The sequence below is a fragment of the Aotus nancymaae genome, unplaced genomic scaffold (assembly GCF_030222135.1).
Source record: "Aotus nancymaae isolate 86718 unplaced genomic scaffold, 86718_ANA_hifiasm-v0.15.2.pri h1tg000053l, whole genome shotgun sequence".
Lineage (NCBI taxonomy): Eukaryota > Metazoa > Chordata > Mammalia > Primates > Aotidae > Aotus > Aotus nancymaae.
The window spans coordinates 17564167-17586999 of record NW_026988467.1 but is presented as its reverse complement, the minus strand read 5'-3'; the positions used below and the strand labels follow the sequence as shown (position 1 = coordinate 17586999).

Sequence of the window (22833 nt, the reverse complement as noted above, 5' to 3'; positions counted from 1 at the left end):
AACGGGGTTTCACCATGTTGGTCAGGCTGGTCTTGAACTCCTGACTTCAGGTGATCTGCCCACCTTGGCCTCCAAAGTGCTTGGATTACAGGCGTGAGCCACCACGCCCGGCCCTAAAAATTTTTTATTTTTAAAAAACTTTTAAACTTTATAAAAACGAAGACACAAGCCATATGCAGTGGTGCACACCTGTAGCCCTGGCTACTTAGGAAGCCAAGGTGGGGGGATTGCTTGAGCCCTGAATTTTGAGTCTAGGTTAGGCAATATCATGAGACCTCATATCTATAAAAAAACAAAACTAAGACACAAACACGTACCTTAACCTACGCCTACACAGTGTCAGGGTCATCAATATCACTGTCTTCCACCTCCAGATCTTGTCCCACTGGAAGGCCTTCAGGAGCAGTAATATGCATGGACCTGTCATCTCCTATGATAACAGTGCTGTCTTTTGGATAGCATTGTTCTGAAAGACCCGATTGAGTCTGTTTTACAGTTAACTTTTTATTTTTTTTTAGATAGAAAGCATGTACTCTAAAATAATGATAAAAAGTATAGTAAACACATAAACTAGTAGTATAGCCATTTATTATTATCAAGTATTATGTAATATATATAATTGTACTGTGCTCCTTTTTTTTTTTTTTTTTTTTTTTTGAGATGGAGTCCCACTATGTCACCAGGCTGGAGTGGCATGATCTCAACTCACTGCAACCTCCGCCTCCCGGGTTCAAGCAGTTCCCCTACTTCAGCCTCCCGAGTAGCTGGGATTACAGGTGCACACCACCATCTCCAGCTAATTTTTGTATTTTTAGTAGAGATGGGGTTTCACCATGTTGGCCAGAATGGTCTCGATCTCTTGACCTCATGATCCACCCACCTCGGCCTCCCAAAGTGCTGGGATTACAGGCGTGAGCCACCACGCCTGGCCAGTGTACTATATTTTTATATGCCTGGCAGCACAGTAAGTTTTTTTATACCAATGTCACCACAAACAAGTGAGTACTGTGTTGGCGCTGTGATGTTACCACAGGTATCATGTTAACCAGCTAATCGGAGGTTTTCATTTCCTTTATAATCTTGAGACCACTGTTGTATATGTGGTCTGTCGACTAAAATATCGTTGTGCAGCACATACCCATAAAAGAATAACTTAGTAATAACTATACCTTCTGGGTATAATCTTCAGGGTATTCTTTATCTGAGTTTCATAGGTAAAGCTGAGGTCTGTGGAATTTGTAGCAACTATTTGTGTGTGTGTATTTATGTGTATGTATTTTTAATAGAGATGGCGTCTCACTATGTTAGCCAGGTTGGGCTTGAACTCCCAACTTCAGGCAGTTCTCCAACCTCAGACCCCCAAATTGCTGGGATTACAGGCATGAGCCACTGCACCCAGCCTATCCTATATTTTTAAATCTTCTAAAATCTTCTAATGCATATATTAGGTGCACAGAGTACTGTTATATACTCAGAATAAAATTTATATAATGCTTTAACGCTCATGAAATTGCTTTGATAAACATACTGTTATAACTCTTGCAACACCTTGGGAAGTAGTTGGTTTTATATTACTATTTTATAGCTGAGGAGACTGAGACTCACATCATTTATTAAGATCATATAGCTAGCTAGTAAATGTTTGAGAGAAAACGCAAACAAAGGTTTTCTGACTTAAGAGCTTGAAATTTTTCCACTATACCAAATTGCATCTGTTGTAGTTGTTAACAAATACGCATTTTAAAATTCTCATTTATCTTATGTACTGAGCACTTATACCAGTGATAATTTATGTGACTCCTCTCTCCTGCACCTAAGAGTAAAATACCTTTTTAATTCATTTATAGTACCTAGTTTTTAAAGAGTTATTTTGTAAAATTTTGCTTATTGTACATATCACCTTAGCCTGTAAATAAATTAAAGCATTAATTTTTATCTCTTCCTGGTCTTTTTCTCTTTCTGACTTTATACATCTTTCTAGAGAATTTATCTTCTATAATAACAATTCTTTGTTTTAAAGTGAGAAAGATCAATCTAAAGAAAAGGAGAAGAAAGTGAAAAAAACAATTCCTTCCTGGGCTACCCTTTCTGCCAGCCAGCTAGCCAGGGCCCAGAAACAAACACCAATGGCTTCTTCTCCACGTCCCAAGATGGATGCAATCTTAACTGAGGCCATTAAGGCAAGTTTTTATTTCAAGCAATTCATCTTAGATTTATTATGTTCATTTTTTTCTTATTTGAAAATGGCATACTTCTGTCTAGACATCATAAATCTTGCTCTGCTTCCTAAAGGAGTTTTAAAGAGAGGGAAGTCATTATGTGTTCATGTTTTTCTAATGTAATCACATTTGGTGAACACTTAATTTTTTAAAAAATGTGTACTTACTATTGCAAATATTTTTAACTTTAGAATTTTTAAATTCAGTTTATTGAGTAAGTATAGTTTTTATTCGAAGGCTGAAAATACTAATTCATTCAAATGTTAATTCATTCAACAAACATTTAAGGACTACCTTCCCTCTGTCGAGTACCCCTGCTAGTGGTATAGAATTAATTAAGGCTAGCAAAGTCCTTGCCCTTATAAATCTAATTATGACTCAGTAACTGAAAAATATTGAGAATTTTTGGTCAAAAAATATCTCTAAGTTCATTTGTAAAGCTAAGTGTCTGATCTTGGTAGTCGTTACCTTTCATACCTGAACCCTGTTACAAACACTGCTTTATCACCTAGACGTTCCAGAATGCTTAGAAAAATTATTCTCCTTACATAGATTTATGATTTGCTGTAATCCATTGACTTTTCATCAGGAAAAATTCGCTAGTTAAAGGTTATCTTGTAATCTGACATTGCCTTTATTGTATAAGTCTTTTCATTTAATTTTGCCTTGTTTAGTTCACATGATAGATGATAAGAGGAGTTAGAACAGACCCATCTTTCAGGGACCCGTTGTTAGGGTCTGAGGCAAGATTAGGAAGGCAGGGATACAGATAATTTTAACCAGAAAAAGGAAGGTGTATGTAAAAAGGAGCAGCCTCTTTGTCATTCTCAGAATGGAAGAAGATAGCACTAACACATAAACTGGAAAAGGGGTTTGCCTTCAGACCTCTTCCGCTACTCCTTCAAGACTTCTTATGCTCTCACCTCATTAAGAAAACTTCATTGGTCTAGATCACCTGACTGTAGTGAAATCTCTGGTTTGTATAGCCTCTCTTCAAGAATTTTGTTTGGTGATTACTCAGCCTGGGTTTGAAGGAGCAGCAGCATAGTGAGGATGTAAAAGGTACTAAAACTTTAAAATAGTGAAACAAAAAATTAAAACGATATCAGTTTGGCTTAAAGAATGGTTTGAATATGATTGTGCATATTTATACAGATGATGGATATATATATAGATAATGTGTATTCCATGCAATATGTCAAATTATTGTTTCAGACCACAGATACCATTTTCTGTATCAAACAGGAATCATGATGTCTACTTCCATCTCACTGTCAGATTGGTGGAGCAAAAGATTATTTGTTTGAGCATTAGTGTTCTTTTCTGCTTGGTTTTCTTTGCTTTGTGTTTTCTTATAAGATCAAGAGTAAAACTCAATAGGTCATTAATAATAATTCAGAGACCCAGACTTGAATTATATGACCCATATTAATACAACTTGTTTTGTGTTGTACAATCTATTCTGGACTATTACTAAAAATAGCTTGTGAGTTATTTTTTTTTGTTGTCAAAATGTATAAAAACATCAACAAAATTCTTATCCAGTGAGAATAAGTGCGACATTCATTTAATAGACAATATGGCAGTACAAAATTGATGGACTGGCCCATTAAATGACGAATGCTACTTCTGTGTGCTTCAAAATTTAAAGTGTTTGATTTGATGACAATGACCAGTTGGAAAACAAAATTTTAAGCATTCAAAAAATATTAAATATTTACTGCCTTTGTGACATAATGAGCTACTTAATTCTTTGAGTTGCATTAGTCAAATGGAGTATATGTAAAATAGGATGGAAATGGAAGAGGGCACATTAAATTCAAATAGAATACCTTCACTATTACCCAAAACTCTTCTTCAGGACTTTGCCATCTGTAAACCCATTTTTATGCCATTTGTTCATATTATCTTGATTCTTCTCCCTGCTGACATTCATATAAAGCCTTCAGGGAAATATTGATCCTGGCATGCTCATTTCTTAAGCTTATACCTTAAAATGGACCAGATCTGTGATCTTGTAATTGATAGGTGTGTTCTGCTTCTCTCATTTTGATGCCAAAGATCTGTCTTCTAAATATAGAATGGAATTAAAATGGAAAGAGGTTCTTTGTTATATATAAAATGTTGTTCATGTTTAGTATCGTCTTTCGGGCTGTTTTGAACAATTTAAATTTGTAGCAGAAATACTTAGTAATTCTGTTATATCTCCGCAGCTATTATAAACTGAAGTCTTCTGAAGTTCATTCTTCGCTACCATTTTTGTCATCCATTATTAAGTTCACTTTCAAAATAATTTATTTTGAAAATATATGTCAGACTCTGTATCTAATAAAAAACAACTAGTTTAATGTATATGGTTTGATAAATCTTTTCTAGGCTTGCTTCCAGAAGAGTGGTGCATCAGTAGTTGCTATTCGAAAATACATCATCCATAAGTATCCTTCTCTGGAGCTGGAGAGAAGGGGTTATCTCCTTAAACAAGCACTGAAAAGAGAATTAAATAGAGGAGTCATCAAACAGGTATTACACAGTTGTTAGTAATAAGATCATTTCATTGTGTATTGGCTTTAAGTCTATAGTTAGTAACATTTAGGCTTTTTGTATCTTTTTTGTTAAGAATAGGTTGTATGATGATGAAATTGCTTAAGTTTAACCTCTTTGAATTATCCGAGGCTAGGTTTTGAAAACATTGGTGCCATTAAGATAGTAAAAGTTTTTTCTAGCTTACTTTGCTCTTAATTAAATTTTTCTTTGGGGACTGCTTGTGCTTGAAATCACGTAGCACTGAACATGAAAAGAGGTAAGGAATCCTACTACTGAAACAGCAGGCATGGGGCTAAGCATGGTGGCCTACACCTGTAGTCCCAACACTTTTGGAGGCTGAGTTGGGAGGATCACTTGAGCCCAGGAGTTCGAGACCAGCCTGGGCAACATAGCAAGACCCCTTCTCTAAAAAAAATAAAAAATTAGCAGGGTGTGGTGGCATGTGCCAGTCCACCCTATGTATAGTCTCAGCTACTCGGGAGGCAGAGGCAGGAGGACCACTTGAGTCTGGGGAGCTCAAGACTACAGTAAGCTATGATCTCACCATTCCGGCCTTAGTAAAAGTGAGACCCTGTCTGAAAAAAAAAAGAAATAGCAAAAATGATAATTGCCCTTGTCTTAGGTTTGTTTCCTTCAAAGTCTAACTTATATGGTAGATTTCTTACTGTTAATTTTTAGCTTCGCAAATATGCTTACCTTAGCTGATAAGTATCTAAACTATTAAAGCCTGTTAGGAGTATCAGAGAAGCCTGAGTGAAATGTGACTAATACTGGAACCAATGTTGATTTCAGGCATAAATCCACTTTGCCTTGCATAGTGCGTGGAGGTTTAGAACCATAGAAATCTAAAGCTAGAATAAACTTTATCTTATGTTACACTCTTCAGAGGTCCAGAGTGATGAAATAACTACTAATATATCATGGTAGTGGCAAAGATGTTAAAAACCTAGTTCACCACATTCCTAGAGTCTTGTTGCCTTTTTTCTGTGCCTCCCCGCCTGTTTGATCAGTATAGAATTCTGCGCCACTCAGGCATTTAAACTCTGCTTATTGACTTTCAACTAGTACTTAATTCCACAAATATGTCTTGTCTCCTATGTGCCAGTTGCCTGGAGGTCTGTCAGTGAATAAAACATATTCCTGCTGTGTGGAGCTTAGAGTCTAGCTTTCTCAAAATGTAAAACTGATATTTAAACAGCCTTTAAAATTATCACTGATAGCCTGGTGCAGTGGCTCATGCCTGTAATCCCAGCACCTTGGGAAGCTGAAGTGGGAGGGTTGCTTCAGGCCAGGAGTTTGAGACCAGCCTTGGCAACATAGCAAGGTGAGACTCTGTCTCTACAAAAAAAATTACTTCTTTATTGTATTTTATTTTACTTTTTGAGGCAGGATCTCACTCTGACCGAGGCTGGGGTGCAGAGGTGCAATCTTGGCTCACTGCAACCTCTATCCACTGGGCTCCAGCGGTCCTTCCACCTGGGCTTCGCGAGTATGTGGGACTAGGTGTGTACCACCACACCCAGTTAATTTTTGTATTCTTTGTAGAGACGGGGTTTTGCCATGTTTCCCAGGCTAGTCTCAAGCTCCTGGATCCAAGTGATTCACCTGCCTCAGCCTCCCAAAGTGCTGAGATTACAGATATGAGCCACCACTCCCAGCCTTTACAAAAAATTTAAAAATTAGCAAATGTAGGGGTGCATGCCTGTAGTCCCAACTCAGGAGGCTGAGGCAGAAGGATCACTTGAGTTGAGGCTGCGGTGAGCTATGATTGTGCCACTGCACTCCACCATGTATGACAAAGTAAGATCCTGTCTCTAAAATAAAACGAAATGATCATTGATTAAAAGGTCTTACCTAGTTAATATAATTATTAGAGCCAAGGACTTATCCTGTAACACAGTATATGTCAGCATAGCTTATGCGATGGCCTCATGTTTTAGTTTATGACCTGTTCTAGCTTACGTAGCCTGACCACCCTCAGTTTGATGCTTAAACAACTCTTTTTCTTTTTCTTTTTTTTTTCTTTTTTGAGACGGAGTTTCGCTCTTGTTACCCAGGCTGGAGTGCAGTGGCGCGATCTTGGCTCACCGCAACCTCCACCTCCTGGGTTCAGGCAATTCTCCTGCCTCAGCCTCCCGTAAACAACTCTTAGTAGGCTCAAAGCATTCCAGCTTGATTGCTACATTGATAGCAGTGTAGGTAAAATTAAGCTGTGGAGGACTTTGGCTATTGTGAATCAACTTTTTTTTTTTTTTTTTTTTGAGATGGAGTCTTGCTCTGTTACCAGGCTGGAGTGCAGTGGCGTGATACCATCTTACCGTACTCTCTGCCTCCCATGTTCAAACAGTTGTCCCACCTTAGCCTCCTGAGTAGCTGGGATTACAGGCACCCGCCACCTCACCTGGCTAATTTTTTGTATTTTTAGTGGAGACAGGGTTGCACCATGTTGGTCAGGCTGGTCTCAAACTTTTGACCTCAAGTCATTTGCCTACCTTGGCCTCCCCAAGTGCTGGGATTACAGGAATGAACCACCGCTGGCCTATTGTGAATCAACTTTAAAACTTTATGAAAGTGCTTTGTGAACTGGAAATATATGGCAAAACTTACATACCATTTTGTTCAGTGTCTAGAAAATTGTTAGATAACCTTTCCCATAAGGAATAATGTGTCACTGATAAGCTGTGGGAAGTTATGTGGCCTGAGACTAATTAGGCTCTAAACTTTTTCCAAGGAGCTTTTAAGACAGTGAGGACTTTTCTTATTTTTCTAAGAGATTGTGTCCCTTCCTTCTGTGTGACATTTTTGCTTTTTTTATTTTGTTGTGAAAGTTTTTTTTTTTTTTTTTTTTTTTGAGACGGAGTCTTGCTCTGTCACCTAGGCTATAAGTGCAGTGGCGTGATCTCAGCTCACTGCAATCTCTGCTTCCCGGGTTCAAGCAATTCTCCTGCCTCAGCTTCCTTAGTAGCTGGGACTACAGGTGCCCGCCACCACACCAGGCTAAATTTTTTGTATTTTTAGTAGAGATGGGGTTTCATCATATTGGCCAGGCTGATCTTGAACTGACCTTGTGATCCTCCTGCCTCAGCCTCCCAAAGTGCTGGGATTACAGGCGTGAGCCACTGCTCCTGACCTTGTTTTGAAAGTTTTTAATAGACTAATTTAACCTGGTATCACAATAGCCTTCTTCTCAAAATTTTGTGGATGAGAAAACAGAAGCTCAGGGCATTAACTGAATTGTCCAGTATTGCTCAGCATCAGCTAGATGGTGCTATAAAGGCGCTTTCATCTGAAATATTTGGACTCTTGATTGTCTGTTCTTTTTTCTCTGAAGAATTAAACACCACTTTATATTAGCTCTCGCAGCACTGTCATTTCCTTAGCCTAACGAATAGTTATGAATACTAGAATAACAAAATAAAAATTAATTTACTTTAGGTTAAAGGAAAAGGTGCTTCTGGAAGTTTTGTTGTGGTTCAGAAATCAAGAAAAACACCTCCGAAATCCAGAAACAGAAAGGTAAGACATCTATACCACAGTTTGAGTGTTGTGGAGCTGTTACTGATACTAAAAATAGAAGCACTCATTGAGTATTTGCTATGTGTCTGGCACTATGCAAAGTTCAGCCTTTCTGCTAAGACCTAAAGAGGTTATAAATAATTTGTTCATTTAGTCAGTAGAATAGCCAGGATGCAGATCTAAGCAGTCCAACCTGGTTAAGCCTATGCTCTTAAGTGCCTTACATTAAATTATGGGCAGCTATATGAATTATACTGCTTTTTGTGAAATATCTTTTAAACTAGAGGAGAGGTATAAGAGTACATTTTTTTTTTTTTTTTGAGATGGAGTCTTACTCTGTTTCTTGGGCTGGAGTGCAGTGCATTATCTTGGCTTGCTGCCACCACCTCCTCCTCCTGGATTCAAGTGATTTTCCTGCCTCAGCCTCCCAGTAGGACTACTACAGGCGTGTGTTACCATGCCCAACTAATGTTTGTATTTTTAGTACAGACGGAATTTCACTCTCTTGGCCAGGCTGGTATCCCAACTCCTGACCTCAGGTGATCCACCTGACTCAGCCTCCCAGAGTGCTGGGATTATAGGCATGAGCCACTGGTGACCAACCTAAAAGTACATTTTTACCTAATACTAGACCCCAAAACTGCACCCAGATCCAATTTTTCTTCCTGTTTATATAAATACTAACATTCTTCTCCCAACACATGTAATTTCATTTGTGTAAAATATTTCTGCAATAATAAAGTGAAATGTCTTGTACTCGTATCAGAAATTGAAATTTTTCTACACTTTTTTTTTTATAACTCTGAAGTTTTTAATCCTTTTTTGATAGACTTTGCAAACACTTTCTTTCTTTTTTTTTTTTTTTTTTGAGACAGAGTCTTGCTCTGTCTCCCAGGCTGGAGTACAATGATGTGATCTCAGCTCACTGCAACCTCCGCCTTTGAGGTTCAAACGATTCTCCTGCCTCAGCCTCCTGAGTAGCTGGGATTATAGGCGCATGCCACCATGCCCAGCTAATTTTTGTATTTTTAGTAGAGACGGAGTCTTCCTCTGTTGGTCAGGCTGGTCTCAAACTCCTGGCCTCGTGATCTGCCTGCCTCGGCCTCCCAAAGTGCTGGGATTACAGGCGTGAGCCATCGTGGCTGGCCTCAAACACTTTCAAAATGAACTATATGTATTACTTTACACTTCATTCTTTTGTTATTGAAGGCTAAAAATAAATTAGGACCTTTAAAGTCTACATTCCTTTTTTGGAATGGAGTTTTACTCTTGTTGCCCAAGCTGTAGTGGAGTGGCGTAATCTTGGTTCACTGAAACCTCCACCTCCTGGGTTCAAGTGATTCTCCTGCCTCAGCCTCATGAGTAACTAGGATTACAGGCACATGCTACCATGCCTGGCTAATTTTGTATTTTTAGTAGAGACAGGGTTTCACCATGTTGGCCATACTGGTCTCAAACTTATGACCTCAGGTGATCCAGCCGCCTTGGTCTCCTAAATTGCTGGGAGTACAGGCATGAGCCACTATGCCCAGCTGTTTTTTCATTTCTTTTTTTTTGAGATGGAATCTTCCTCTGTCATCCAGGCTGGAGTATGGTGACTCCATCTTGGCTCACTGCAACCTACACCTCCTGGGTTCAAGAATTTCTTGTGCCTCAGCCTCCCAGGTAGCTGGGCTTACAAGCGCTCGCTACCACACTTGGCTAATTTTTGTATTTTTAGTAGAGAGAGGGTTTCACCATGTTGGCCAGGCTGGTCTTGAACTCCTGACCTCAAGTGATCTACCCACCTCGGCCTCCTAAAGTGCTGGGATTACAGGTGTGAGCCACCACACCCAGCTTTTATATGTATTTTTAATGCTCTCAAGTAAAAGTTTAATCAGCTAAGGAAAGCCCTTGAGTTATACGTAGAAACATTTATACTGTGTAATGATCATAATTTTTGATATTACATTTCAGAATAGGAGCTCTGCAGTTGATCCAGAACCACAAGTAAAATTGGAGGATGTCCTCCCACTGGCCTTTACTCGCCTTTGTGAACCTAAAGAAGCTTCCTACAGTCTCATCAGGAAATATGTGTCTCAGTATTATCCTAAGCTTAGAGTGGACATCAGGTATGAGCCATTGACCTGGGCTTTAAAACATGATGTATTACTTCCTTTAGCTCCCTTTTCATGAGAAAGGAGATAGATTAAATACTGAAGAAGGATTACTTTTAGCCAAGAATAAACCTTTTTTTTTTTTTTTTGCCTCATTATGTTTTTCTTTTCATGTCTTCATATGTAGGTTTTTTTTTTTTTTTTGAGACAGAGTTTTGCTCTTGTCACCCAGACTGGAGCGCAGTGGCGCCATCTTGGCTCAGTGCAACTTCTGCCTCCCAAGGTCAAGCTATTCTTCTGCCTCCGCCTCCAGGTAGCTGGGACCTCAGGCGCCTGCCACCACACCCTGTTTTTATTTTTAGTAGAGCTGAGGTTTCACCATGTTGGCCAGGCTGGCTCGAACTCCTGAACTCAAGTGATCCACCCTCCTTAGCCTCCCAAAAGTGCTGGGATTACAAGCATGAGCCACTGTGCCCGGCCTTTTTTTTTTTTTTTTTTTTTTTTGAAATGACATCTCACTCTTGTTGCCTAGGCTGGAGTACATTGAGCAATCTTGGCTCACTGCACCCTCCACCTCCCGGGTTCAAGCAATTCTCTTGCCTCAGCCTCCCAAGTAGCTGGAACTATAGGCACCTGCCATCATTCCTGACCTAGGTTTTTTTTTTTTTTTTTTGAAACCCAAATCTTAATGTTTCTTTGTAAGATCCTGATAGAGAAACTCTATTAATGTTGTCAGCTGTTAAGATAATTAATATTGAACTCCGTGTTTTCTCAGATATTAAATATCTTAACAGCTAACAACATTAAAAGAGTTACTCTACCAGGGTTTCAAAAAAAAACTAGGCTGGGTGTGGTGGCAGGCACCTATAGTCCCAGCTACACGGGAGGCTGAGGCAGGAAAATCGATTCAACACGGGAGGTGGAGTTTGCAGTGAGCTGAGATTGTGCCATTGCACTCCAGTCTGGGGACCAAGAGTGAGATTCCATCTCAGAAAAGAAAACATAAAAGTAAAAAGGAGTATAGACTTTTAAAGGTCCAAATTTATTGTTAGCCTTCAATAACAAAGAATGAATCCAGCACCAGAAAGTAATGCATAAAGTTCATTTTGAAAGTATTTGAAAAATTGGAAAAAAATAAAAAGCTTCAGAGTTGTTAAAAAAAAGTGTAGAATGCTTTTTCAATTTCTGATAAAAATGAGCATAAGACATTTCATTTTATTGTCGAAATACTTTACACAAATTATATTTGTTGGGGAGAAGAATGTTAGTATTTACAAAAACAAAAAGAAAAATTGGATCTGGGTACAGTTTTGGGGTCTAGTATTGTATAAAAATGTACTTTTAGGCTGAGCACGGTGGCTCACGCCTATAATCCTAGCACTCCAGAAAGAGTGAGATGCCATCTCAAAAAACAGAAAACATTATATATACATATATGATCTATACATATATACATATAAACATCATATATATGTCATGAGAATTCAGGCTTCAGTAACACCTGTACACAGAGATAGCATAATGTCTTCATCATTTACACATGCACCATAAAATTCTGAGATAATTTTGTTAGTAATTCTTATGTAAAATTTGTTACTTAATGTCTTGACAGATCATTTAGATTATCACATTTGCTCACTTGTAGATTCGTGCAGATATATCAATTTGTTTAAATTTGTAATTCATAGACTTTGAGAATGTTTGTGTGAGATGATTTCTAGAAAATTATATTTAATCCAGAGTTCTTTCTACAGAAGACTGCTGTATTAAATGCACATTGTCCTGATAAGTTAGTACCAGTGTTTTCTTGCATTACTGAGCCATACAATTAGAATTGCTGTAGTGGTTAGTAGTCAGACACAATCGTGGATCAAAAATGCGTTGTATGATGCATTTAAAGGTGGAAACATGCCAGGCGCGGTAGCTCACGCCTGTAATCCCAGCACTTTAGGAGGCTGAGGTGGGTGGATCACGAGGTCAAGAGTACGAGACCAGCCTGGCCAGTATGGTGAAACCCCACCTCTACAAAAAATAGAAAAATTAGCCGGGCGTGGTGGCGGGCACCTGTAGTCTCAGCTACACAGGAGGCTGAGGCAGGAGAATTGCTTGAACCCAGGATGTGGAGGTTGCAGTAAGCCAAGATTGTGCCATTTCACTTCAACCTGGGTGACAGAGTGGGACTTTGTCTTAAACAAAAATTTTTTTTAATTAAAAAAAAAAAAAAAAGATGTAAATATGTTTCGCTATTCTTTCTTCAATAAGAATAGAGTTTATTTGGCGTATGGTACTGCAGGCTGTACAAGAAGCATAGTGCAGGAATCTGCCTCTAGTGAGGGCCTCAGGAAACTTACAGCAGAAGGAGGAGCTGTCACATGGCAAGAAAGCGAATAAGAGAGAAGGGAAAAGTGCCACAGTCTTAACCAGATCTCATATACTTTTCTTTTTTGAGATGGAGTCTTGTCACCCTGGCTGGAGTTCAGTGGTGCGATCTCGGTTCACTGCAACCTCCATGGGTTCTAGTGATTCTCTTGTCTCAGCCTTCCAAGTAGCTGGAATGGATTATAGGCGCTTGCCACCACACCAGGCTAATTTTTTGTATTTTTAGTACAGACAGGGGTTTTGCCATGTTGGCCAGACTGGTCTTGAACTCCTAACCTCGTGATCCACCCACCTTGGCCTCCCAAAGTGCTGGGATTACAGGTGTGAGCCACCATGCCCGGCCCAGATCTCACACTCGCTCATTACTGCCAGAAAGGCACAAAGCCATTTATGAGGGATCTCCCCGCATGACCCAGACCCCTCCCACTAGGCCCCAACTGCAGCATTGGGGATCCCATTTCGCTTTTATCTTCCTTGCAACCCCTAAATATCTGAGACAGGCCTCAGTCCATTTAGAATGTTTTTTTCCCCAAGGTTAAGGATATGCTGTGACACAGCCTCATGTGCCAAAGGTGGTCTGGGCACAACTTGGTTTTATACATTTTAGGGAGACAGGAGACTTTAATATATGTAAGGTGTACATTGGTTTGGTCTGGAAAAGTGGGACAACTCAAATCAGGGAGGAGGCTTCCAGGTGATAGGTAGATAAGAGACAGTTTCATTCTTTTTGAGTTTCTGATTAGCTTTTTGAAAGAAAGCAATCAGATATGCATTTATCTCAGTGAGCAGATGGATGACTTGGAGTTCTGTCTGTCCTTTGTCCCAAGGAAGAACTAGGTGTTTTGGGTACATGGAGACTCTGAGTTGGCTTTGAAGAAGGTGTCTTTTGAAATTATCTGGGGTAATTCTATCATACGGCATTAGAAATCAAATGTTAAAATCTACAGCCAGGCATGGTGGGTTACGCCTGTAATCTCAGCACTTTGGGATGCCTAGAGTTCAAGACCAGCCTGGGAAATGTAGTGAAACGCCACTTCTACCACAAAAAAAAAAAGAAAAAAAGCATGGTGGTACACACCTATACACCCAGCTAGTCCTAGCTACTTGGGAGGTTGAGGCAGGTGGATGCTTGAGCCTAGGAGATCAAGGCTGCCTTGAACCATTTACCATTGCTCTGCAGCCTGGGCAACAGAGCAAGCCTGTATATAAAAAAAAAAATCTATGTAAGATGCAACTCATACTCTCTTTTTGGTTTTTCTGTATTTATGTCAAAAAGTGAGCATAGCCCAAGATGCAGTACCTGTGCTTTTCTCTAAACATACTAATTTATTTGGAGAACTCTTCGATTCTTAAATTTAAACCTACTTATTTCAAGAGTTCTCTTGATTTTCTTAATTCCATCTATGCATTTCTAATAGCCTGGTGTTCATAGCTGGCCTCAGAGAATTCCAGAGTTGGATGAGACTTTTAAGATATCCGTCCTTTGCTTGATTACTCACTTTGATCACTGTTGTGGTCCAATGGCAATCAGTGGTGGGTTTTTAGAGTGCTTTGGCAGTTTAGAAATTGGTTCTATATGGTATGAGATTCTGTATGTATAGATAATGACTTAGCTTCTTTACTTGAAAGGAAAGAGTACCTCTTGTTAAGAATGCCAGCAATTTGTTACTACTTTTTTCATTTTACCAAACTAATACATATAATAATAATCAGAACTCTGGATCTGGAAATAACCCTGGATCTGTTTCTTTACATTTTTCTTTTATTAATGTATTTATCACTGTTTTTTGTTTTTTGTTTTTTTTGCAGGCCTCAGCTGTTGAAGAATGCTCTGCAGAGAGCAGTAGAGAGAGGCCAGTTAGAACAGATAACTGGCAAAGGTGCTTCGGGGACATTCCAGGTTAGAGACCAGAGGCTTGATTGTGGAGAAGTGCTTCTTAAAGGTTTTGGTTTCAGGACCTCGTTATACTGTAAAAATTTTTGAGGGGGTCAGGTATGATGGTTCACACCTATAATTCCAACACTTTGGGAGGCCGAGGTGGGTGGATTATGAGGTCAAGAGATCAAGACCATCCTGGCCAACATGCTGAATCCCCTCCTCTACCAAAAGTACAAAAATTAGCTGGACGTGGTGGCTTGCACCTGTAGTCCCAGCTACTCTGGAGGCTGAGGCAGGCACTCCAGCCTGGGTACAGAGTGAGACTCCATCTCAAAAAAAAAAAAAAAAAAAAAAAAAAAATTTATTGAGAACCCCCGAAGAACTTTTGTTTATGTGGGTTAGAAATTGACACTGAGTACTGGGTGCAGTGGGTCACACCTGTGATCCCATCCAGCACTTTGGGAGGCTGTGGATCACCTGAGGTTAGGAGTTTGAGACCAGCCTGGTGAAACCCCGTGTCTACTAAAAATACAAAAATTAGCTGGACATGGTGACACGCGCCTGTAGTCCCAACTACTTGGGAGGCTGAGGCAGGAGAATCACTTGAACCCGGGAAGTGAAGGTTGCATTGAGCCGAGATCGCACCACTGTGCTCTAGCCTGGGTGACAGCCTGGGACTCCATCTCAAAGAAAATAAAAATAACACTGAGGAAAAATTTAAGTATTGATTTATTTAAAAATAATAATAGTAAACCCATTACCTGTTTACATAAATGACATGTTTTTTAGTGAAAAATAACTGTCCTCCCCCACCACCTCCCAACCTTTGTTTTGAGACAGGGTCTCGCTCTGTTTCCCAGGCTGGAGTGCAGTGGTACAATCACAGCTCACTGTAGCCTCTATTTCCCAGATTCAAGCGATTTTTCCAGCCTCAACCTTCCAAAGTGGTGGGATTATAGGTATGGGCCTGTAGTCTGTCTTCTCCAGTTTTTTTTTTTAATGAGAAGTCGGGCATTGTGTACATTTTTGCAAATGTCATTAATGTCTAGCATAACAGAAGACAGCCAGTATCTGTTTTGGTTTGTTTTGGGTTTCTTACTTGAAGAAAATCTAACCTCGCACAGAAATACAGTTAGAAAAGGGTGGAATATTTTGAGATAACTTTCAGATAGTTGTAGAAATTATTTTTTGATACTACACCAAAACAAATCATTTTTTAAGCAGCTTTATTGAGGTATGATTTACATATCATATACAATTTAGTTTATATAATTACAGTATAACTCAGTAATTTTTAGTGACTTTATAGAGTTGTACCACTACCACAGTCCAATTTTAGGACATTTCTGTCACCCAAAGAAGACCCTTATAGCCATTTGCGGTCACTCCCTATTCCCACCAGCAGCCTCAGGCAACCTCTAGTCTGCTCTCTCTGCACATTTGCATTTTCTTCACATTTCCTATGGATAAAATCATATACTATGTGATCTTTTGTGTATGGCTTCTTTTAGCATGATGTTTTTGAGTTTTATACTCCACGTTGCTGCATGTACCAGTAATTTCATTCTTTTTTATTGTCCAATAGTATTTCATTCTATGGATGTCACATTTTGTTTATCCATTCCTGAGATGATGACGGACATTTGGATTGTTTCTACTTTTCAGCTAATTATGAATAATACTGCCTGTGAACATTTATGTTCAAGTCTTTGTGTGGATATGTTTTTAGGACTTGCTGGGCCATATGGTAAATTTACATTCTCAGCAACTGGCAGTGTTTATAAGGGCTCAAGTCTTTTTGTTTTGTTTTGAGATAGGGTTTCACTCTGTCACTCAATGGCGTGATCTCGGCTCACTGCAACCTCCACCTCCTGGGCTCATGCAATCCTCCCATTTCAGCTTCCCTAGTAGCTGGGACTATAGGTGCACACCACCATGACTGATTGATTTTTGTACTTTTTGTAGAGATGGGGTTTCACCATGTTGCCCAGGCTGGTCTTGAACTTCTGGGTTCAAGGAAGTAATCTGCCTGCCTCAGTTTCCCAAAGTATTGGAATTACAGGTGTGAGCCACTGCACTTGACCAGGGCTTGTTTCTCCATATCCTCCTCAATATTTGTTATTCTCTTTTTTATTATAGCTATTCTAGTGGATAGAGGTATCTTACTGTAGTTTTGATTGGCATTTCACTAATAATTACTGATGTTGAGCATCTCTCGTGTGTAAGGCCATTTGTTTATTTTCTGTTGTGAAATGTATATTCATATCTTCTTCCCATTTTTAAAATGGGATTATTGTTACAAGAATTCATTACTCTAAATATAAAGTCTCATCAGATTTTTTTCTCCTTTTCTGTGACTTTCTCAGTAATGTCTTTTGAAGTGTTTTTTTGATGAAGTCCTATTTATCATTTTAAAAAATTGCTTTTGCAGTTTTATGGTTATCTAAGAAACATTGCCTAACTAAAGGTAATGAAAATTTACTCCTATGCTTTAAGAGTTTTATAGTTTGGGCTCTTATATTTAGGTCTGTGATCTATATTGCTTTGTTTATAGTATGAGGTAAGGGTATAATTTGTCTTTTTGCATGTGAGTATCTGATTATTCCAGCACCTTTTATTGAAAAAACTGTCCTTATTGAATTGCCTTAGCATCTTATGAAAATCAATTGACACAAATACAAAGGTTTATTTCTGGATTCTGAGTTCTCTGTTGTTCTTCTCTGTGTGTATCCTTCATGCCAGTACCACACTGTCTTAATAACTGTAGCTTTGGGTCGGGCGCGGTGGCTCACACCTGTAATCCCAGCACTTTGGGAGGCTGAGGCGGGTGGATCACGAGGTCAAGAGATCGAGACCATCCTGGTCAACATGGTGAAACCCCGTCTCTACTAAAAATACAAAAAATTGGCTGAGCCTGGTGGCACGTGTCTGTAATCCCAGCTACTCAGGAGACTGAGATAGGAGAATTGCCTGAACCCATGAGGCGGAGGTTGTGGTGAGCTGAGATCGTGCCATTGCACTCCAGCCTGGATAACAAGAGAGAAACTCCGTCTCAAAAAAAATAAAATAAAATAAAAAATAACTATACCTTTATAGTGAATTTTGAAAACTAGAATTATAAGCCCTCTATCTTTTTCAGGAATGTTTTGATTATTATGGGTCCTGTAAATTTCCATTCAAATTGTCCATTTCTGCTCCCCCCTCCCCCAAAAAAGAAAACAGAAACAGCTGGAGTTTTGGTAGAAATTGCATTGAGCCTATAGATCCATTTGGGGAGACTCACTGTCTTTACAATGTTGAATTTTCCAATCCATGACACAGAATGTCTCTTTATTCAATTTCTCTCAGCAGTGATTTGTAGTTTTAAGGGTACAGCTCTTGAATTTTTTTTGTTAAATTTATTGCCAAGTATTTTATTCTTTTTCCATGCTATCATGAATGGTGGAAGTGGTTTTTAATTTTTGTTTTCAGGTTGTTCATGCTAACCTGTAGAAATACAGTTGAATTGTCCATTGCTCTTGTATCCTTCATCTTTACTGAACTCACCAGTTCTAGTAGTTTCTTTGTGAATTCCTTACGGTTTACTATATACAGGATTTGTTATCTGCAAATAAAGACCATTTTACTTTTTTCCGTCCAATCTGGATGTCTTTTACTTCTTTTTATTGCTTGATTGCTCTCGATAAAACTTCTATTACAGTGTTGAATAGAAATGGTAACAGCAGATATCTTTGCCTTGTTCCCCATCCTGGAGAGAAAGCATTCAGTCTTTCACCATTAAGTTAGCTGTAGGTTTTTCATAAATGCCTATTGTCAGGTTGAGCAAGTTCCTTTCTATATTATTAGTTTATTGGGAGTTTTTGTTCTTTTTTTTTTTTCCCCCACGAATGGCTGTTGGATTTGTCAAATGCTTTTTCAGTGTCTATTGAGATGATTTGTGGTTTGTGTCCTTTGTTCACATGGTCTGTTAACATTATTAATTTTGTGGTAAATTCCTTAAAGTTTAGTTGCCTTGTGGAACCTGAAACCATAATCAGTGAATTTCTTGTACTATGTTACCTTAAAATTCATTGAACTTTGAATAGATATTTTAATCCTGCATAATTTTATAGCACAGTACATTGGTCATTTGAAAAATAATGGCTCAGAGTTACATAAATTTTCCAAATGTTGGCATATCATTATATATTATAACAAAAATCACAATCATTGGTATTGGCCACTGATCTTAGAAGAACATTATTTAAGTATTGGGAAGATAACAAACTCACAGTTTTGAACACAGGTTTTTCAGAATTTAAATTTTCTCTTGAAAGTTTGAATTTTATCATTGGCAACAAATACCATTATGTTTTGACATGACAAACTCTTTTAGTTCATTTTCAAGATATTGTCTACCTCATAACCAAGTGTCTGAATAATGGTAGTGTAGCTGTCAGTTATTTCTTCAAGTAAAAAAAATATTCCAAGAAAAATGTAGCTAATTCAGCTTATAACTCTAATAATTACACAAGTGCTTTTCCTGGATACCGTCATGTCTACGTATGTAGCAGATACGGGTTATGTGTTGCTGTTTCATCCCATAAAATATTCTAAAGACACATTCAAAAGTTTAAATTTAATAAAATAATATTTAGTACTTTATCAAGGGCATTCCTAAGTGAATTGGTTCTCTTTTTTTAAACCGTAAGGACATAGTAATGAAGAAGACAGTAACCACATTTTTGTGCCTCTGCCTTGATCTGTGGTAAGCTGACGGCCGTTTTACCCACCATTGCTTCTGCACCATCAGTGCAAATGTCAAGACAGTGGAAAGGCCAGATGTAGTGGCTCATGTCTGTAATCCCAGCATTTTGGGATGCCATGGCAGGAGAATCAGTTGAGGTCAGAAGTTTGAGGCCAGCCTGGCCAACATGGTGAAACCCCGTCTCTACTAAAAATACAAAAGTTAGCCAGGTGTGGTGGCAGGCGCCTGTAACCCCAGCTACTCGGGAGGTTGACGCAGGAGAATCACTTGAACCTGGGAGGTGGAGGTTGCATTGGGCCGAGACTGTGCCATTGCACTCCAGCCTGGGCAACAGAGCGAAACTCTGTCTCAAAAAAAAAAAAAAAAGTGAAAAAGCAGATAACATCTTAAGATTTTGTTTTTCTGTTTGAGTTTGTTGTTTTTTGAGACAGAGTCTCGCTGTAACACTGAGGCTGGAGTACAGTGGTGCCCTCTTGGCTTTGCAACCTCCGCCTCCCAGGGTCAAGCAATTCTCCTGCCTCAGTCTTCAGAATAGCTGAGACTACAGGTGCCTGCCTGGTTAATTTTTGTATTTTTAGTGGAGATGGGACTTCACCATGTTGGCCAGGCTGGTTATGAACTCCTGACCTCAAATGATCCGCCCACCTCTGCCTCCCAAAAGTGCTGAGATTACAGGCGTGAGCAACCACGCCTGACCCATCTTAGTTTTATTATGCAAATAGTTTTGACCTTGGAGATCTTCTGAAAGGGTGTCAGGAACCCCAGAAGGTTGTGGACTATTCTTTGGGAACCACTAACCAGTTTTGTGGAGCATTTCTGATTTTCTCCTTTTCCCTTTTTGCTTTTTATTGCTAACCTTTGTTCCTACACCTTTCATTTTCAAATTATGTTATGTAATTTTCTTTTGTATGATACTCTAAAATATTTTTTAGTATATTTATTTATTTATTTTTAGAGACAGGGTCTTGGTCTGTCACTCAGGCTGGAGTACAGTGGTGTAATCATAGCTCACTGTAGCCTCAACTTCCTAGGCTTAAGCCATCCTCCCACCTCAGCCTTTCATGTAGCTAGGACTATAGGCATGCCACCATTCATAGCTAGTTTTTTTATTTTTAGTAGAGAGAGGGTCTTGCTATGTTGCCCAGGTTGGTCTTGAACCCTTGGCCTCAAACAGTGCTTCCTCATTAGCCTGAACCACTGTGCTCCCTGATACCCTAAATATTTATCAAAATTTTTCTTTGCTATTTTCCTCATAGGATTAAAAGGGCTATTTATTATTTTTTTATAACTACAGTTGACCCTTGAACAATATACTGTTTAAGGGTGCAGATACCCCATGCAGTAAAAAATTCATGTATAACTTTAGATTCCCAAAAAGCTTGACTATTAATAGCCTACTATTGATGAGAAGCCTTAACAGCTAATACATATTGCATATGTTGTATGTATTAATAATGTACTCTTACAATAAAGCAAGCTAGAGAAAAGACAATGTTACTGAGAAAATCCTAAGAAAGAGAAAATATGGTCTAGGCGTGGTGGCTCACTTAAGGGAGGCGAAGGCGGGTCCATCTCCTGAGGTCAAGAGTTCAAGACCAGCCTGGCCAATATGGTGAAACCACATCTCTACTAAAAATACATAAATTAGCCAAGTGTGGTGGTGGGTGCCTGTAATCCCAGCTACTCAGGAGGTTGAGGCAGGAGAAATGCTTGAACCCAGTAGGCAGAGGTAGCAACGAGCCAAGACTGCGCCATTGCACTCAAGCCTGGGCGACAGAGTGAGACTCCATCTCAAAAAAAGAGAAAATATGGGCCGGGCGCGGTGGTTCACGCCTGTAATCCCAGCACTTTGGGAGGCTGAGGCGGGTGGATCACGAGGTCAAGAGATTGAGACGATCCTGGTCAACATGGTGAAATCCCAGCTACTCAGGAGGCTGAGGCAGGAGAATTGCCTGAACCCAGGAGGCGGAGGTTGCGGTGAGCTGAGATTGCGCCATTGCACTCCAGCCTGGGTAACAAGAGCGAAACTCCGTCTCAAAAAAAAAGAGAGAAAATATATTTACTGTTCATTAAGTGGAAGAGAATGATCATAAATGTATTTATCCTTGTCATCTTCGAGTCGAGTAGGCTTAGGAGAACAAGGAGGTGTTGGTCTTGCTGTCTTGGGGTGGCAGGCAGAGGCAGAAGAAAATCCACATATAAGTGGACCAGCACAGATAAAATTGTGTTGTATTAAGTGGTCAGCTGTACTTCATTTTCTTGAGAAAAAGGAACTATTCTCAAATAAAGGAATCTTTTTTTTTTTTTTTTTTTGACAGAATCTTGCTCTGTCACCCAGGCTGGATGCAGTGGCATGATCTCAGCTCACTCAACATCTGCCTCTTTGGGTCAAGTGATTCTCCTGCCTCAGCCTCCCAACTGACTGGGACCACAGACACCCACCACCACACCCAGCTAATTTTTTTTTTTTTTTTTTGAGATGGAGTTTCGCTCTTGTTACCCCAGTCTGGAGTGAAATGGCGCGATCTTGGCTCACCGCAACCTCCGCCTCCTGGGTTCAGGCAATTCTCCTGCCTCAGCCTCTTGAGTAGCTGGGATTACAGGCACACGCCACCATGCCCAGCTAATTTTTTGTATTTTTAGTAGAGATGGGGTTTCACCATGTTGACCAGTATGGTCTCGATCTGTTGACCTCGTGATCCACCCGCTTCAGCTTCCCAAAGTGCTGGGATTACAGGCGTGAGCCACCGCGCCCGGCCTATTTTTTTTTATATTTTTAGTAGACACGGGTTTTTGCCATGTTCGCCAGGCTGGTCTCGAACTCCTGGCCTTCAGTGACTGCCTGCCTCTGCCTCCCAAAGTGCTGGGATTACAGGCATGAGTACCCAGCCAAAAGAATCTTAGTTTATTAGGGACATAACTGGTTGACCTGCTTATTGGGGTACAGTTGTTGGTATCTTTGGATTACGTTGGCTCTTAGGTCAGATAGAGGGTAAATGGAAGGAGAAAATATCCATAAGAGGGTTGAGACTTCTCAGAATGAATACCTGGTGAATGGGAAGAGAAAGTCCCTAAGCTGACAATTTATTGTAAAACGTATCTGTGCTAATGCAGGAACTCCGACCCACCTGGTGCAGAGGAGTCTTGTCTTGACCTGCTTTGGGAGAGTGTTGTCTTGATGCTTTTCTCTTCCTCCTTGGAAAACAGCTGAAGAAATCAGGGGAGAAACCCCTGCTTGGTGGAAGCCTGATGGAATATGCAATCTTGTCTGCCATTGCTGCCATGAATGAGCCGAAGACCTGCTCTACCACTGCTCTGAAGAAATATGTCCTAGAGAATCACCCAGGAAGCAATTCTAATTATCAAAGTAAGACTCAGTTGTGTATCTTTAACTGGGATTAGGAGAATTTTCTTTTGAAAAAACCATAGTGATCATGCTATTAATGTGAAAGT

General features: G+C 39.6%; 1 protein-coding gene across 4 annotated transcripts in view; it reads left to right on the top strand.

Annotated features, from left to right (window-relative positions):
- Positions 1–22833, top strand: part of HP1BP3 (heterochromatin protein 1 binding protein 3) — a 43539-nt gene that overhangs the window by 13067 nt on the left and 7639 nt on the right. For all 4 annotated transcript variants that reach the window (XR_001105326.3, XM_012439986.3, XM_012439987.3 and 1 more), the window contains 6 exons: positions 2021–2180; positions 4596–4739; positions 8199–8279; positions 10236–10390; positions 14564–14654; positions 22588–22747. Coding sequence is in view for 3 of the 4 variants with exons in the window: in XM_012439986.3 (XP_012295409.1) it covers positions 2021–2180; positions 4596–4739; positions 8199–8279; positions 10236–10390; positions 14564–14654; positions 22588–22747 (791 nt within the window). In the remaining variant the exon portion in view is untranslated. The remainder of the gene's footprint in view (positions 1–2020; positions 2181–4595; positions 4740–8198; positions 8280–10235; positions 10391–14563; positions 14655–22587; positions 22748–22833) is intronic.